At 39.7% G+C, this 19,818-nt stretch overlaps 1 protein-coding gene across 1 annotated transcript in view; it reads left to right on the forward strand.

Annotated features, from left to right (window-relative positions):
• Window positions 1-19,818, forward strand: part of LOC104165770 (membrane-associated guanylate kinase, WW and PDZ domain-containing protein 2-like) — a 47,786-nt gene that overhangs the window by 12,331 nt on the left and 15,637 nt on the right. Inside the window, exon 4 of the mRNA XM_009705508.1 lies at window positions 11,251-11,389. Coding sequence (XP_009703810.1) covers window positions 11,251-11,389 — 139 coding nt within the window. The remainder of the gene's footprint in view (window positions 1-11,250; window positions 11,390-19,818) is intronic.

Below are 19,818 nucleotides of genomic sequence, written 5' to 3' on the forward strand. Positions count from 1 at the left end.
CCATAGCAAACCTTGAACTCCCATTTTGGATCAGAAAGAAAGCTGAAGACTTTGAGATATACTGCTGAGTGACTTCTGTGAATCTCAAGATCTTAAAAGGCAGTGAAGTCCTATGTTCAGAATGTTGCAGAAACGTGGACATTGCTGTTGGAAAGCCTCTTGTAAGGTTACTCTATTCACAGCAAACATAAAGATGGAAGGAGCAGTGGTAGGTCCTAAAAACCAAAAAGGTCTTCTCCAAGTGGCGTGCTGGGAGCAGTAGGGAGTCAGCTGCTGGGTACTTGACATAACTGAGGGCTTGAGAAGGCTGTCAGAAACCCCACTGAAAAGTCACTAATATTTAGATATAAAATACTGACGTTATGCCCACACATAAGAGACAGAAGTATATTCCAGGAGCATACAGTGCTCCACCAGCCTCTGTTTGACTAAGGTCTTGTGCACACATCTGAAAGACAAATGCCTACAGAGTGATTCATGTCAGTTAAGCAGCCAATCTTTTCTGCGTAAGTAGCACTTACTCTTAAAATCTGCAGCATACCTGGCTTTATGAGGTAATATAAATCTTACATTCATAGTAAGCGTTCAGTAAATGTCAACATTGTCATTACAATGGAGCACAAAGACAAACATATTCTTAGTTCCATCCATTTATTCTGTGATTTGTGATCCATCTGAGCAGTACAGGAAGATGTTAGCTATGCTTTCCCACCGAATTGCATGTCCCTTTGGGGTAATCTCGTTCACACGCCAATTCCCTACTACATACATCACTGTCCAACCTCACTTGTAGTGAGACTAGGTGTGATTGAGCTGAACTCTGGGAATTCAACTGGGATACTCGAGCATACGAGCTGCATGCCAGCCTGTGGCAAGAAGAGCTTGATGCTAGGTTAATGTAATTGGCAGAACTCAAGGAAGAATATATTGACATGCAGACATAGAGCTGATCAACATTCTTGTGTCTGCACAACAAAGAAATGCAAACTGAGGTCCCTGGGGATCCTGAATATATTTTGACAGTATAAAAGCTTAATAAATCAAGAGTAAATTAACTGTAGCTGAACTATTATTCAGCATTTCTCCAAAAAGCTATATGTGGTTTTTAGAATTCGTTTGCAGAAAGTTAAGGAGAAAGAATATACCTGTCACACATGTAACTAACATCATTCTTGCAAAAATGTACTCAATTTGACACACTCAAAGCATCCTTGTAACTCTATGCCTAATAGCAAAATCCTTCAAGCCAGCTGTGAAAAAGAATGAGTTAATAATCTTGCTAAAAATGGATTAGTATGAAATTTTAAGACTAAGATACTTAGTTGGTAGGCAGGCACTGTATTTAAATCTGTATTTTATGGAAGATTTATAAAGGTCTGCAGTTCTAAAAAATTAATTAGTCCTAACAAAAAAAAATTAAGAATCAAGAGTGTTAGAAACAAATGATCACACCACGCGACGCTGCTCTGGTAACTGAAACAGTTTGTGCAGCAACAGAAATGACAGAGGCAGCCTCTCTTCTGTATTTTCCTAAACCACAACAAATAGAAATTGGGAGAGATCACCTATGAAGGTAAAAGGATATAGATATTAGACCCATTCCTATGGCCCACGCAGCCCACTATCCTTACTGCAACAAGGACAAGTAGAGGATGCTTAGGAAAGGAATACAGGACTGTCACCGTTTAAGGTGACAGGTATGAAATGATTCTTCACTGGCTGTAACAACATCCAAGCCCCTGGGGTTTTTTTTATGCTAGAACTTTCATATTTAGTATCTAGGACTATTTTTTAACCATTCATTTGAATTTGCTCATGCTTTTGACATTCCTGATTTACTATGTCTGTGGATTCCAAAGCTAAATGCTTGCATTGTTTGAAAAATGCTCTTTTTTTATTTGTAGCTACAACATAATAATCTCATGATTGCTTCCTTCTTCTCCATATCGTTCCTTATTCTACTGACCTATAGCATATCCCCTTTTTTCTCTCTGAAGCTTGCCAGTTTATTTCATCTTGCCTCCTAAGGGAGTTGTTCTTTACCCCTGACCAGCCTCATTGGCCTCCTCTGAACCATTTCTCAATCTACCACATTCATTTGGAGGTGGAAGCATCAGAACAATCTGCAGTTTTCAAGATATTGGTTCTCCTAAATGGCATAATGAGGGCTTCTCCTTTATTATCGATTCGTTCCCTAATGGTTAATATTCTGTTTGCTCTTTTGACTGTGCTGACATTTTCAGCAAGCTATCCCCAAGGACTATGAGATCTGTCTCTTCAGAGGCAATGGTTGATTTAGAATGATAGCGTACGTAATTTTCCACCCGTACTGTATTTAGCGCTTAACACTTAACACCACTGAATTTCACCTGCTACGTTAACATACAGTATTGTGCTATCTTTTTATAGCTTTTAACTTTAAGTTTAGATTTGACAATCCTGCATGGCATTGTGTTGCCTGCAAATCTTGTCACTCCAATCTTCAACCTTTTCAGCATGCCATTTACAAATACACTGAATGGAATAATCACTATGGTAAGGTCTTTTGATCGTGAAAATTGGCCACTTATTTAAAGTATTTTTTTTCCTGGAATTTAATCTCTTACCTAGAAGACCCTGTTCTTTCTCATCCCACAGCAGAACCTTTACTGAATGCTTTACTGTTAAAACCTTTCTGAAAATGTCAGTATACTAACCAGATCCCATTTATCTATATAGTCACTGAGAGCTCCAGTGACCTGCAATAGATCTGTGAGGAATGGCTTCCCTCTACAATAGCCACACTGACCCGTCCCCACTATATCATCGTTATCCATGTGCCAGCTAACCCTCACCATCCTTATTGCCTCCTTCCGTCTGCTCAATTGAACATGAGACTCACTTGGTTACTTTCCAGGACCGTTCTTAAAGACTGGTGTCACACTTGCCACCTCCCATTCCTCTGCTATTCTGCAATTTACTGATTCAGGCACTAGATTACATCCCGTAGCTACTAGTTCAGCAGCTTCATATCCAAATTCCTCTAGAGTTGAGGATGAAAGTCATCTACTTCTGGTGGTTTCTTATGATCCACTTCATCAGTTTGCTATAAAACCTTCACCACTGACCCTGCCATTGCAGCCAGTTCCTCAAACCCCCCTCTGTGGTGAGCAGACCCTCTGCAGGAGTTCTGCTGCCCTCCTCTTTAGCAAACATTGATGCAAAGAATTCATCTATTTTCTGTGGTCTTTTCTACCTTGCACCCAAACTATCTTTTGAGATCTTGACTCTCTGACAGGCTCCACACCTCTAGTATGTTTAAAAGTATATTCTTAGGTTTTACATTTTAGCATTTTTCCCTCCTCAAAATCTTTTTGTGGTTTTATGTGTAACTTGTCAGAGTTTACATTCTTTTCTGTTTTGCTGTTTGGATGCAACTTTGGATGAAGCAGTCTCCATGCCCAGGCTTCTATGTAGTAGGATCTATAAAATTGGCTTGTTAAATCTTGAATTTGGTTTGCTTTTGCCTAATAGGAACTGCTAAAGACTATGAAGAAGATACCTTCTTCATTTTTGAATGAAGATTTTCTTCTTCATTTTAACAGTCTCTATTGGTTCCCATCCACGATTGTAGTGGTGAATTACATGCTATTAATATTACATTATTCTACACTGAGTCAGCCTACCTCTATTTAAAAGAAGTAATGGTATATCAATCAACTCCAGTAGGATAATGAATTTTCCTTTTAACTTTGACACCTTTAATTCACATGTACATGGATTATTTTGTAACAATGCTGCAGAAGGCATCAAGTCTGTAGTATCAGAAGTCCACTTTGCTGTCCTGTTAGTCACCCACCGCTGCAAACTCCATTTCCTTCTCCTGCACTCACCATTCTCCGCAGACATGCAGTCATGCACATTTTCCACTTTCCAAGCTCTCTTTCTGTAATAGCACTTCTAATGTTTCTCCCTCTCTCAGGAAAAGTTGAAAAAGTGAAAAGAAAAAAAAAAGGTAGAGCACCTGCTAAGGAGTGGTGTGAAAACCAATTTCTTGCCCTGCACCAGCTCAATCCCTGTCCTATGGCCCCTCTCTTCCCCGCAGTCTGGCTTCCCCTTTTGGGCAAGAGGCAAGAGCGGCTCTCTGCAGGAACAAAGGGTCCGGCATTTCCAGGGGTAAGAAGCCACAGCTGCTTAAACCGCCGGTTGGCCACAGAAACAAAGAGTTTGTGATGCTGAAACTTCCTAAGTGGTTGCTTCAAAAGTGGCATGGGACACATTAGTATAATTCCTCCAAAGAGAAGTGCCATGTCTGTTACTGAGACACCTAAATTGCACCGGAGGGAGTCCAAGACTAGAAATACCCCATAGCTTTGCCCAGGCTACACATTACACCTGGGATTTCCAGGCAGTACAGGTTCTCTGCTGTGAGGAAATTTGCACAGCAGATATCCAGCCTCTGCCTAACTCCAAGCAACGATATTAGGTCTTGACAGTACTTGGAAATTCACCAAAATAGATACTCTAGAGTCGTTATTTGGTCTCCAAGTACAGACAATCTCTCAGCCTTTTGGACTCATTAACAATGACAACAGCAACAAATAATATGCAAAAAATGTTTCCGTTATAAAAATAGAATGCCCATATAAAAGGATTTAAGTATAATTAGTCTCTTTCCTGAGGTTTAATTATAAAATGCATTAATAAAATGGCAGATAGCAATGCCCTATGCACAAATCATTTGAGGCTGCTTTTATCATTAGATTTCCTCATTTAACGTAGAATGAAAATGTGCATACACAATTAATTTCATTTTGTGCAACCGGGAACTATACACATGCTTAGAGACCATCCCTTCCACACTGACAGAGGCAAATGTACATAAGGCTATCATCAGTAGTTTAAAAGTACGTTTGAGCAAGGAAAAAGCTCTTTACTACATTAAAGCTGTATGTATTTCCTTCTGATTTAGCCTGCCTCTGAAATTCTGATTGTTTATATGGTTGGCTTTTTTTTTAACAAGACAGGTAATAATCACTATAAAATGTGGCCAGAACAAAGACTCCACAGATACACTCACATGTACTAGAGGCATTATTTTAATGATTCGGAGAAGCTTTACAATTTTCTTTCTAATTAACCTATCAGTAGTGATGTCACTTAAACATTCCTTAGGAATATTATCTTCTCATTATTGCCGGAAAACATGCTGCCCAATTTTATAGCTCAGTTGTTCTTACACATGGATGGAGCGCCTGAATTAACTTGAACTGAAACAGATTTTTTGAGACATTTCCCATACACACAAAGTACTTTCACAATTACATTTAAATCATCAATATTCAAATTTTAAAACATTGCAGGGGGAAGCATTCAGTGTTTACTTTGTGCTTGTACATTGTAAGAATAAAACAGAGGAGCATTCTCTTTATCAAACGCCATTGGGTCAGGAGGAGAACCAGTGGGTTGGGGTAGGCATTTATCCCAAACAGCGTGGAAGTTCAGCCAGGGCCACACTCTGTAGGAAGAAAGAAACACAATGCAAAAATCAATGTGTGTAAAATTGCCAGATTCATCGCTGCAGAGAGCACATTTCTTCAGAATAAATACAGCTCAGGCAGCAGCCGTGCAAACTTCCCAGGCTGGCTTGCCAACGCGCTTCAACCTTAAGCTGGTGGGAATGTCTGGAGGGTGTGGAGGTCGATCACTCCAGCTTTGTCTTCTTTGCTGAAGACTGCCAGGAAAGTTACAAATCAGAACTGATGCCAGTTTGGGGGGTGTCCCACGATGTAGGGCCTGCCTATTGGGAGCGGGAAGGGGTCCATCCGTTTGTTTCGCATGACTGGCCATCAGACAGCTGCCAGCCTTGCAAAGGGTTGCATTCATTGCAGCTCCGTGCACAAATCCCGTGTAACGACACCTTCAAATTAAAGTTTATTCCAAAGAGCCGAAGGCAGTCTGTGACTTCGTGAGATTAAAATATTGGATTTCAAGGGCTGTGCTCTCAAATGGTTCCCTTGCTGTTTGTGTATTTAAAACTTGGTGATTAGGATGCATGCGTCCTCTCAGGCCGTCATGCAAAAGCTGTACCTGAATGGCATGGGAACTGAAGGTATTATTTTAGAGGTGGCTAACTTTCCAGATTTTGGGAATTGTTTTTTCTGTTAATTTCTTGACTAAAATGAAATCTATAAAGTGTATAATGACAGAGGACCTAAATGCCATGCAAAACGATAATGTTGCTACATTGAAGTTTATCTTTTAAAATATTCTGGTGTTTCATCTGAGAAGCTTTATATCTCCCCAGAAGGCAGCTTGCTGAAGTGCCTCTTAAAAATAATGGTCTGACATTCAAATGTGTCACTTTCCATGAAAGGAGCTAATGCCACAGGGTCATACACAATGAAAGATTTAAACACTCAAAGCTTGATGCTGCAACACCTGTTAGGTGGCTGGTGTCCCACTTGATGCAGAGGGAAAATTAAATGTGTCAGAATGATATCCAAGCAGTCTGCAAGGAAAGTATAAAAAGTAACAAGAAAAGGTAACATAAATATATTAAAAGAAAGATGAAGAACAGGAAAAACTAGGTCCATTGCTTGCTGGGAATGTGGAGAAGGCTGAAATATTCGGTGCTTTCTTTGTATCAGTCTTTATTGAGATGTTCAGAAGGACCATAAACTTGTATCAACTTCAACAATGAGTAATTAGTATAAATCAGAATAAGGAGAAAACTGCTTAAAGCATAGTTAGATTCAAGTCAGCTGAACCTGCTGATGTTCGTGTATACTCAATGTGTACACTCAAGAGAAAGTAACTTCTAGACTCTTAGTAATTATGTCCAAGAATTCATGGAGTACAAGAAAGTTAGTAGCAGGTTAGAAAAAGGAAAACGTATTCCCTGTTTTTAAAGTCAAAGAGTAGAGAAAAGTTCCTTTAACTTTCATTCTCAGAAATAATCTGTGACAAGTTATCAAGAAGTTAAAAAAGTCCACCAACACGTAAGTTGTGGCAAGAAAATTTTGTCACACCAATCTAATTTTTGTTTCTTATTTCTGATTCTCATTTTTATTTCTTTGTGGAAAAAGAGGAAGGACAATGTGTAAGGCATCTTCTTTTCACCTTTCAACACCACCTTGTATGAAATTCACAGAAAAAGGATAGGGAAGTAGACTCTAGGTGGAATCACTGTAAAGTGGTTGCTGCAAATAATCCCTCTCAAAGGCTGCTTTGAATGATTTGCTACTCAAGAGTAGTTACAAGTGTGAAATTACAAGTGTAGTTCTGAGTGGTCTAGGATGAAACCAGCTTGATTCAATAATTTCATTAATAATTGGAGACCTAGTGATAAATAATAAAATAAAAATTGTTGATGCCAAGGTGTCACTATTCATAGAGGTTTTAAAAGGACTTTGAGGAACTTAGATTTCAAAATTAAAATTTCATACTAAAGCAGCCAATCTGATAAAATTCACCAAGGTGCACTGTGCTCGGTTTAAGGCAGAAAAATCAGATGGACAATGTTAAATGGGGGATAACTGCCTAGACAATACTGCTGGGGATAATCTCGGAATTCAAGCTAATGGTGAGTTGCAAATCTGATGTGTTACAAAAAGTCAAAGGTCTCATTCTGGGAACATTATTAATAAGCATTTCTACCACAGTTTGGAGACTGTGGACAGACTTGGAAAGATCCAGAAGTGTAAAGAAATTTCATGTGTGGTATAAAACTGCAGGAATCAAGTTTTGATCCTGAAAAGAGAGCAATGAGGATCCCATATAACAGGCACTGGGTTCTTTTTGGACCTGTTTCTATGCTTACCATTACTTCTGGCCTCACCTTGGTGCATCTTCAATATACGGGTATATCTAAGCTCCTCTTAAACAATCACTACACTTAAAAAAGACAGAAAGAGCTCTACAATATCTAAAAATCTATTCCACAACAGAGAAGACGAGAGAGCAAGCACATTTGAATGCCTGGGTGGAGAGAAAGCATACAGCATGGTTTCCTCCCATATCAGACATAAGAGAATCTACATCGGCAAGGAGGAGGAAGGGAAGGTTTTAAATGTTTAACTGCAGGAAAAATAAGACCAGGAATTTGTACCCTATTAGGCACACGGGGAACCAATCCTCAGTCAAAGTTTTCACTTTTGTATGAATTCCTCAGATACGAGTGTAAGGTCTAATTGACGCTTTTCTCAGGGTAAGAGTGTTGGCAACGCTTCTCTTCCTTCTTGTTTTTCTTATCTAATCAGAGCTGGGCTTGTGCTGCAAAGGCAGTATAATTCATTTAAACATCAGTCAGCCACAAAGACACAAATGCATGGAACACAATTAACCTGCTGCTCCTACAACTATTCATTTTACCTCTGGTCTCACACTTTCTGATGTAAATTTCAGAGCACCTAATTTTTACAGACTTGTTTCTGTCCCCTCAAGATACTGGCCTTTTTAAGCTTTCCCAGGTTATTTGCACATAAGATTGTATAATAAAAGGAACTATCAAATCAGCTATGTGCTGCCTACAGAGAAAAAAAATATTTTAAACCACTGAAATACAGAAAAGGTTACATTCGTACAAGATAGTTCCTGCACACTGACCAATAAGAACAGAAGAAAGGCAAACAGCAGGGGGAAAATGTGACATTAACTTAACCTTTTACATATTAAACTGCATAAAATCTTTTTCTGTCTTTCTGCTCTGAGTGCAGAGGATATTATTTGAAGGACTGTATGTGCTCTGTGCAGCTTTCATCAGTACTCATTTTAAAGACTATTTATCAAGGAGTGTTAAAAACACCTCCTTCATTTGATCTAATCTGGCACTTCTTCTCTCAAAACATGCTAACAAGATCACTTTAAATACCTTCTGCAAAACACGGTCTATCCAGGCAACATGACACAGAAAAAGAGCTGTCTAAGCCTTTGGAAATTCTGAGTTTACTTTTATAGGATTTCTACCAGGGTTTAACTGTTTCACGACATTTAGAAACAGGTTTTCCCAAACCAGTTGAATTTTGTCTATATTTGGCCTGACTAGTTTCCTTGTGGGGATGCTACAAATCTATCTTCTGTCTGTGTAACAGAAGTGGTAAGAGACATTTTGCATTTTTGCTCCGAGTGTGTGCAGCAACTACATCCTACCAACCACTCCAAAAGTCAGAGTAGTGCAAAAACAGCCCTGCATGGCCAAACCTGGGGGAGAGCTCTCCACGATCCAGAGGGCATCTGCACTGTGCATCACTGTGGCCTGGGGGTCATCACAAATGTCTAAACATGCGTACCGCATGGTACAGCCAAATGTATTCTTCCTAACAGAGAAAAATCTGCTAAGGAAGAAATTTGCACTGCAACAATAAGGCCTTTTTGCACAAAACAATCCTGATTTTTTTTCCCCCCACTGCTCCGTCTGCAGCATTGACAAAGTGTGATAGCAAGGCTGAGAGGTTTTATTCAGATCAATGGCTTTTCAGTTAAGTACTGGCATAGATTGCGTACAGGATCCTGAGAGAGTTCTTAAAATAGACTGCAACTCCTATTGACAAAGTATGAATTCCTATTGAGAAACACTGCCATAGTGCTTTTAGTAGCATTCTTTCTGCCCCTGAACAGAAGTAGGGACTAGGTAACTTCTTGACATCCCTTCCAGTTTTCTTTGATGCCAGGAGTCTTGTTGACATTTCATATTATGCACATTTATTTGGTAAACACTGTATTTCAAACTCAGGAAGGAAGGAAAGCCTCTGAAGGATTACACTTCTAGTTGACAGAAATACAATAGTAGCAAAGAGAACGTACAAACAGAAAACATTTCAATGTCCAAGGCCAGCAAAGAGCTGGTTTTGTCAAGACAGGCTTGTAAGAGGAAAGGGAAGTGCCAGTCATCTTGAAATCTGTATAGTCTCCTTAAAGCCCTCTCTAGGATGTACGCAGTGTTGTTATTTTAGTGTAGTGGATACGCACGGTGAGGAAGCCGTAGATACAGACCGAGGCAGGTGTGATACTGCTGAGCAGATGTGCTCCTCTGGCACTGAGAAACGAGTTTGCTGAACCCCCTCAACTGAGACCCTCACACACCCCTCTTGGTTGCCCATCACCTGGACCCACACCTCTACCCGTGCCAGATCAACCCTCCTTCTGGGATTCACCTGGGTCACCCCTCCGATGAGGCTGGGAGGCTTCTGCAATGCAGCTGCAAAACAGGGACTCCGAAGGCTGTGGTGTCACTAACATGAGGCTCACAAGTCACCTCAGCGCTTGTTTAAATGTCTGACAAAAGAAGTGGGTGGCTGTGGGATGGCAACACCGAACAAGCTGTGCGGCTGCTGCTCCCTACGCATACTGTCTGCCCTGCTGAGCGGGCGCAGAGGAAAGCAACCGCTCCCCTATTCATGGAGAGGGTTTCCATCGTCAAAAGCCAGCCCTTCTCATGGAGAGAAGAGCAAAACCAAAACAGCCCGGTGGGAGGCAAAGCTGAGAGGGAGATTGGGGAGGATGGGAGATGCAGACGTCAATGCCCCATTTTACAGCTGTAGAAATAGAGGCAGAAAAATAATAATGAAGCTAACTCAGACTGGAAAGCTGATCAGGAGGTGAGTGGCAGAAATCTGTAATCAGAGCCCTGGTGTCAGCTGCTCTGACTAGACAGCTCAGCCAGGGGCTGTGCTTATTCCAAGCAAAAAACACCTATGGATAAATCATTCAAAGCATGCTCTTGTAAGAACTCCAGCAAATCTGCATGTCCTGTGCCATAGCCCAACCTTTCTTTGTTTAATAGCTTGCTTCATAACAACTCTTAATTTGGTATGAAACTTTAATACCAAGATTTGGATATTCAAATGACATATCTTTGTATTTGTGCTTTGAACCTCTGTTTTCTCTATGAAAACAAGTTAAACGGAGCAAAGGTCTTCTTGGGCACACACAAACTGCAAGTCAAGGTGTAGCACAGATAATGTTTCCAGTGATTCCAACGTATCAAACAATTTAAAAAAAAAACCTCTTACATGTAGAAGATAGGAGGCGAGTTACAAACACATTACACTGATTTCAGCAGAAGATGAGCAGCATTTGATATACCACACTCAGAAACCACTTTGGAGGTTATTTAATCTGTCAGTAATATCCCTCAGACAGACAGGAACAAATTTACCTTGATGTGTCTGTCTGTCATTCAGGTAACCTGTGATCCATCGAATATGTCTCTTTCTGAAACGCTCATTTTACTGCAATTCTGTCTGACTCAATATTCTTCTTACCTGACAGGTAGGAGATCAAATAATTGAAATCAATGGAGAAAGCACAAGGGACATGACACATGCCAGAGCAATAGAGCTAATCAAGTCTGGTGGCAGGAGAGTGCGACTGTTGTTGAAACGTGGAACAGGCCAGGTCCCAGAATATGGTGGGTTTTCATCTTTACATTTTTCTATGTGCATGAACCTATATAAATTAATTATATTGCTTTTGAGTTAAGTAGTAATTGCAGATATTTATATATTGTAATGTCCTAGGGCGCATTAAATATGGGCTCGAGTGTTTACCTGAGTAGAGTTGGACTTACTGTCATCTGCTGCCCTTCAGACACAGGCAAAGGCTTATAAGATGTGCATTGGAGGAGGCACTTTGAACCCTTTAGGGGACATCTCTGAGTGTGCTGGGAGTTGCTGATCTGTCCGTAGCTGTCCTTTTCTTCCTTTATTGGTACTTCTCTGCACATTTTTAATCACAGTAGATGATCTTGTTGCCATGCAATTCAGTGGCTCGGGTTTAAATTCAAAGCATTAACAAGAAAGTACTTCTTTCTTTGACAACCTCACCCATTATATTTTCTCTGTCAATATACGTGGATGATCAAGTAGAAGCCAACTCTGAAGAAAAAAGGAGCTTTGCTCGTTGTGGTGAGAAAGCAGGATCCATTCTCATCTTTTGTTTCAGAAGGACTTCTGGGACTTTTTGCATAGTTCAAAAAGTGTGAGTCATTTAGACACTATAGAAACCTTATTTCACTACTGAAACGAAGTAAAAATAAATTATCCAAAGATAATTTCAAAGACAAAAAGCTCTTTTTTAAAATTGAGATCAGGTCTTACTCTAAAGTATGGTGTGACAATGTCAGGTATTTACATAAGTTCTATGATGTGCACAGCTGGGCCTGAAATATCACAAGAAAATGGGGTTTTTAATGAAAATTCCTTGACTTCTTTATGCTAGGAGGTCCAAAACTCTATTAAACTTTTTTAATGTTACTTTTGAACTTCCAACATCATTCCCCATTAGAATCAGAAACTGCAGTAGCATATGAAAATTCAAAGTAATACTTAGGCTTAACTGTAGGTTCAGGTCAATCTTTGTTACCAACATAAATTCATTACCTCTGTTGGAGACATTAAAGTCAGCTCCACTGAAAGTCAGCGCTTTGCCGGCTGTCAGTATACATGGTAACTGCACCATTTTCTTCTCTAAACTAGAGCCAATTCTGTGGCTGAGGCAATACTGAGGATAGTGCATGTTGCATTATTTCCAGCTTTCAAGAGCTTCTGAATAAGGGCAGCAAGGATGGGCCGTAGCCCACTCATCTGGTGATAAAGTTAGTGAGTCATACTTTTGGTGAGTAGGAACAAAGCCAAAATGGCTTTCAGGGATTATGATAAATCAGTATTAAGACATTTAATGTCAATTTTAACCAGTGCATAATCCTTTCAGAGGGATCTCCAACAAAGATTCAGATCACCTCCAAAACTCTTTTGTAGGGAGAGGTGCATCAATTTTAATGAAAGAACAAACAAACGTCCAGGACTGGTATAGGGGTAGTAATCCTTCCCAAATAGCAGAACCATATGCCAGCAGTTCTCTGGTTCCTCGGAAAGCAGTTTAATCTAAGGGGGGGCGTGGAAGGCTGCTATGAGCAAAGAATTGATTGCAGTTCAGACCCATTCCGAATCTGACTTTCTTAAGATCCCAGTTCTGGATGGCACTTAAACCTAGGTTTATGGGAGGTCCAAAATAAATTTCTATATTTAAATAATCTTATAAATCTGTACCTTATTCCAGAATCACAGGAAAATGTAAATAGATGTAAAAAAATTTCAGTGTAAATAGCATTGTTTTGGGAAAACAAATCTCCCGAAAGGTGTAAATGTGCACGAGCCTTCCCTTCCCCAGAAGAACATGAGTAGAAAATACAGATAAACCACTACAAGTCCAGGCACAGTTTATAGTGCTAACAGAAAGAAACAAGACACCTTCACAGGACTGTTTAAAGCCATGCTTGCCATTCAGAAAGGCATTTGGAATGCTTAGCATTAGGTGTGTAAAAATGCAGATTACTGAGAAATAAAAGTCGCTACAAAGAAGTGCTGTTTAATCAGATCATTTTCCTAGCTGCATCCCCAGCTTACAGCTCCACATAGGAGGAGAACTGAGTAGCTGTGCTTGAAAGCCATGTTGTCCTACTGCACTGAAAAAGCAGTAAAAGCATTCAGGAGTTACTTTGTAAGGTACACACAACCTACAGAAAGCATCACAACAAAGGGTAACATCCACATGTCTGCAGTTCTTAGCATGTGCATTACACAGGCAGAGAAATGTTAGTTCTGTATCCAGTCTGCAGGCAGAATGGAAGCAAAATAAGAAGATGCCCATTGAGATTAACTGAGATATTAAAGTCCTCCCTAGGTCATTTCCCAAAGCAATGAGAAATACTCTAAGAACAAACAGAAGGTGCACATAAACACCAACAGCAGTCTGCTTAGGAAGTTAAAACCAGAAATTAACAAACAGAAATGATTAAAACCAGAGGGCATACCTCGAGAAGGCGGGATCACAAGGGTAAGTCATCGTGCTGCAAAGAATGTGTGTCAGAGTATTAATGACAGAAACCCCCAGCAAGAACGTCCTTTCCTAATAATGGAAAACTGAATGCAGAGAAGATTGTAATGGTAAGCTCGAGGACAAAGTGGTCCTGAGGACAGCAGATAAACTGGTCCATATTTAGTAGTTCCCTCTTCTTCCCACCAGAAGACTGAGAATTAGCAAGACTAACTGGAGCTTTTTTTACTGAAAAAATCAGGGATTGGGGGGGGGGGATGGTTAGCAAGTACGTGTCAGAAATATTTCTTATTCTCATTAGGGTCCAGTTCTGGAGATTATCAGTGGGAAATAAGACTCAGTTGAGTATAAAAATGCAAAGCTGGAGGACTGCGCTGGTATCTGGATTGCAACGGTGGTGTGCAGCAGAAGCCTAGGGAGAAATACAAAAACAGAGCAGGGGTAGGAGGGTCCTCTCCTGGATATTCTCTCTCAGTCTCCAACAAGTGGAATGGTCAGGCACTTCCCAAGTCAGCTGCAGTAACACTGGGTTTAAAGACCTTTCCGACCGCAGTGGTACTCAGACTCACAGCTTTAAAAAGAAGGAAGCTTACCTAGAACAACCTAAACCAACCAGCCAAACACTGTCACATTATTGTCTCTCAGTCTTCAACTTTTTGATTTTTCTTGTGCAATATAATCAATGCTCTTTTAATTCCAAAGCCATGTTTCTATTAATGCAAAATATGGCGGTATATATTTAAGTGCAAGAAATATCAGTGTTTGAAAGTTGATATGATTGACATCAGTAAAAGCAGTGTTAAGGAAAAATCACCAATGATAAGAAAGTGATCTGTGAAAGAAAAGAATGTGTGTTGAAAAGAAGAAGATACTCAGTGAAGAAACAAAGAACAAGCTCCTGGGAAGATGTAAAGCTCCTGAATGAGTTACATCAGTTTATGCTGTCTGGAAATCTGTCCCTACAAGTACATCTCAGAAAATTTTGGCTGAGCTGAAGCACCTAGGGGAAGAAATAAAGTGGGTTGCAAATGCATCATTTACCTCAACTCCAGCTCCTGATTTTGCTTGAAAACAAATGCCAAAGATCTTAGAGCACGTCAGAGGGAGAAATCCCCTTGTAGCATGCACGGTAGCATCAGAATACATGGAAAGGAGCACAGATATGATTAATGCCTAAAAGCAGTAGCTCATTTCACAGCAGGGTGCAACAAAAGAAGCTTAGAAAACGGGTATTTTATCACCCAGCATCTCAGAACATGTTTGCTGAGGATAAGGATAGCCAGAGGAACTGCGCTTCTACTGAAGGTGAATTATCACAGCTCATCCAAACCCGAAAAACATCAGCATCAGGTTTCATAGGAAATATCTGCCAGCGCTGTTCTCCGAAGTCATAGTAAGAAATCATATTACCGTGCAAGAAAGACTAGAAGCACTGCTGGGAATTCTGATCCCGAAACGTACTTACTGCCTAGGGAGTCTGGCTGGAGGGAGTGTGAGGATTCATACATGTCACAGGACACAAAACTCAGTCGTCACTGCAGCAATAAGCACTTCTTAGACCAGCATTAAATACAACTTGACTAAAATGACAGACCAAGATTTTTCTTGCAATGGTTGCCTAATTCCCTGTGTCTGCATCTACCTAAGAGGTTATTGACTTCAGCAGGAGCTACTGGGTGTGTAGCACTTCCAAAAATCTGTCTGCTCACACTGTGGGAGCCTAATTACAGATGCTCATGTATTTCAGAGCTTAGACATGGTTGTATAAACACCATGAGAACAACATGCACACTGTGCAGCCAAACAATGGGATGAAGTAGCATCCCTAAAGGCAAAATGTGGGAAAACTGTTCACAAAATCCCAAAATAGTAACATTAAAGATTAAGTAAAACTAACAAATCACAGGTCTCCATCCAGCTATGAGTTCTGCAAGAGGCAAGTTAATTCTAATGGCGGATCAGCCCCAGGAAGCTAGTTTTCTCTGAGTACAATCACTGTTTTCTCTAAATATCTATGGAAAAAGGTCCCTAGGAAAGCCTAGGATGTTTCATTCTTAGTCCTGGCAGGCTTGCTTGTTCTGGCTTACTGCTCCTAGCCTTTCCTGACTGGAGCTTTCATTACTCAAAGCTACGTTAAAATATGTAAGTTCCTAGAAGTATCTGAAAGCAATGAGTCTTAAAACCAAATAATTGCAAACAGGGCACAAAGGTGGAGGAGACTGAGGCACAGCTGACACTTGTAGGTGGTCTCCATCCCTCCAGCAAGGCACAACCTCCTGCCCCAGGTACTTTCTGTCAGGCACTGCAGAGGGAGCAGAAACACTGAATTTCATCTGTGAGGAACATCTAGAAGAAAGCTAATTCATTTCCCTTCCTGGTTTCACAGCAGGACTTCAAAATCATACTTTCTATCGTTTGGTATTTCTTATTTGTTTTTAAGTTGGAGCTCCTGCAGAAAGTTGTAAGTTTTAAAGACTCCAGCCCATTCACACTGAGATTTTGGAAAACTTTTCCATTGTCCTGTCTTGCATCTGGATCTGGCCCTCAGCATGCTAGGTCACGGTGTGATAGTAACCCACATAGAGCCGAGAGAACCAGAATCATTGAGGTTTGGTGAACAAGGAATCAGTGTCAAGGGGCTGGTTGGTGCTTTATGGATTTACACAACAGTTGTTCTTTCCCTCTCCCCCTACCTTGTTTGACTTCGTTAGAAGACATGTCCTCGGGTTGCTTTTTGGAATCTCTGTTGCATCACACAATGCTAAATTATGTACAAAACTCACCCCATGGGCTCATGACATTCAGGTAATTGTACAGAACTGGAGTTCAGATTAAGTTTGGGCTATTTAAGCGAGGAACAGTTCTGTATGCAAAAAGTCAAGTTTCAGTATACTCAAAATCATTGCTGGTTAACAGATAAAAGCCACAAGTTATTTGGCAGTAAGTCATTTTTGAAGGGCCTTGAAGAAACTCTCAGCTCATGTTTCAGCACTACCCCACCACCAAAACCAAAAAATGTCAGAGTTGATACCAATACAAGGATTTTTCATACAAATAAATTGGCACGATTTTGAAATGCATTAAGCCCTTTGCTTTTGATTTGTTGTTACTCCTTCATAAAGCACCTCAAGATGTACTCCACATGCGTATTCCAGGTGAACCTACATCCTGAATATATGTGCACAGTAGTTTCAGTCATCCACTAATTTAGACTCACAGCATGCTTATTTGTCTTAGCTTTACAGAAATACTTCTTTCCTGTTACATATAAGCTTTTTACTCAGTCGCTCTAAACTTACTAAGAATTCTCTGCTCTAACAATAGTAAAATATCTGTATGTCACGGGTTCTGTTAATTCTAATGATTGGTCCTAGGCTGTTCCTCCCCTTCCTTTAGGAATGGTACCTTCCAGTCTCTCCATGTGCATGAAAAGTGACAAGCATGGGTCCCCATATTTCTACTTATTGGGCCACCCTAAAGACACGGTTTGTAAACTCTGCATGTATATTATCTTTCTCTAATACGCTGTTGTTTCTTACAACTGTTATAGAGTCTTTTCCAACTTTTTCTTACATGTTAGCTCACTTAATAGTTTCTGCAGTGTTCAACTTCTCTTTCATAACTGATTATCTTAGATATCAAAGCAGCTATGCATTTTACAAGTGTCTTTTAATACCCTAGATAACTGGTTCTTTATGTTACACTGTCGCTAGTGCAAGAAACACAGCCATAGGTCTGCTATATACCAGTTTTTTCTCATGACAAAAATTTATCTTCTGAATATGACTTTTCAGGTAGAAAAATGTTTAACTTCAGTGAATCAAAGACATAATTTTCCCCTTCCTTATGGTACTTGGCTTGCAAAAATATTAGTAATGTGAAGGTGGAAGTTAGATGCTGATCTCAAACACTATTTATATACAGCCTCTTGAAGAAATAACTAATGTAAAATTGAAGACTTTTTGGAACATGCTGTGAGGCAATACTCATTTTTTAAACCCAACAGTTATGCTGAATTTACACATAGCACTTTGCACTTGATTTCAAGCTATTTTCTTCATAAATCAGATCCAACTGCACAGATTGTTCAGATACATCAAATTTGAAATACAGAGTCATGGCCCAGAGGTGTTACCTGGAAAGTAAAGGAAAAGAAAAACTTCTTTTTCCTATTTTTTTATTGATTGCTGTCATCACAGAAAACACAGAAATGTTCAGACAGTCAGTTCGTCTGCTGTTGACTTTACACAATGTAGTATATTTGCTAAAATTATAAGGCCTGTCTCGTACTATTGAAGCAGACAGAATGGAAACAGAAATGGCGCTATACCCAAAGGTATCCTCCTAGCCTTTGAGTTTCAAGGAGCTCCTCCAGTGTGACACCCACAGAATTTCTGCCGCCAGCACCCAGGCACTAAGTTGCTCTTAAGTTGTCAGTCTTGTCCATGCAAATCCAGGTAATCTAATTGATTGTTTGCATGCATTTCCAGTTGCAGTTTATTTCCAATTTCTACCTGTAAATAAGAATTTTTTTTAACACAGACATGTCCCTATGCTCTGCTAGTGCCAAGCAGGACACTTGAAAATTGTACCCGTGTAGTTGAAGCATCTATGTCACCATGGGAGGCCTCCTAGAAACAATAAGTTCCTGCATCATGTAGAAATCTGAATTGCACCATTCCTTGCATTCTCATCTTACTTCTGGTTTGTTCTTTACTAAAAGAGAGATCGTGACGTTAAAAATCCAGGCTGACATTAGGGCCACTCTGCAAGTCCCAGTTGTCAAGCTTTGGATGTTCAGTGAAGTGCAGCTCCACCACAAGTGTTATATACTTATAACCACAACTTTCTATGCATTATCTTTATTTTTTCTCCTACAGCATAACAGACACAGGAAATAAATCTTTTTTCCTGAAATAAGTAGAAAAGTATATCTTCTATAAATACAGCTAAAGTTAGTTTTGCACAGTCCCTCAGCTGTGAATGGTTCTGATAATTTACTTGGCAGGAAGTGTTAGGATAGGATTTTTTTTCTCGGTAAAATATATCCAGAAAATCAAAAGCAATTTAGTTTGGGTCAACACCAAAGCTGAAATACTTGACTGATAAAAATGTAATACCAAGTCAAATAAAAATATGTGTGTTGTAAAATGTTTCCATTTCAGATGCTTTTAATGGAAGAGTTTTGAGGGGAAGGATTTTCCTAAAGAGGCAGTTTTGAAATGGGGCTTTTCCCAACCAAAACAGTGGCTGTGCTATCATTCATTAGAGCACTGACAAAGGATGTGAGTCAAATTTCCTGATGTAGAACAGATATATTGACCATTTTAGCATTTCTTAGGAGAGGCCCCTACCATAACATCATAGTGCAGTCTGTTATGAGTCTGCAGTTCTCCCACAGAAATTGTTCCATTTTGCACAAATAATCACTTATGGAAGATGATCAGCAGGCTTACTTGAAGTTAGATATAGTACAGGAGAGATGTAGGTCTTAGAAGGTTGTTTAGAAAGTACATCCAGATCAAGTGATATGTGTCAGTTCTTCCTTGCATCATGGGTTTGGTAGACCTTACTAGTGACCACTGCATTTATATTTGCAAAAAAAAGATGAAAAATTGGGAGCTTATACTGTGGTTTTATTGTTTGAATACAGTTACATCATTCAGAAATCTCCAGTCAGATGCAAACTGTATTTTTTTAGTTCTTTAACTCTGTTAGTATGTCTGAAGCTTTTTTATTTGTCTAATAAATGGCTAAAGCATCTTGACCTCTACATTTAAGCCAGATAGTCCTACCTGTTCAGAGTACTGATGAGATAATCCAATTCATCCTATTTTTAATGCCCATTTTATAAACCTCTAGTGCTGACATTGGGTGTTCTTCGAAACTTGAACTACCCCATATATCATTCATCTGATGTGAGTGCAAAAATCAATAGTCATTTTGGAAAAGTGCCTTTCCTTCTGTGACCAACTTGGTGGAACTGCAAACATTCATTCATAT

This window comes from Cariama cristata, unplaced genomic scaffold, assembly GCF_000690535.1.
Source record: "Cariama cristata isolate BGI_N322 unplaced genomic scaffold, ASM69053v1 scaffold2518, whole genome shotgun sequence".
NCBI classification, from domain to species: Eukaryota; Metazoa; Chordata; class Aves; order Cariamiformes; family Cariamidae; genus Cariama; species Cariama cristata.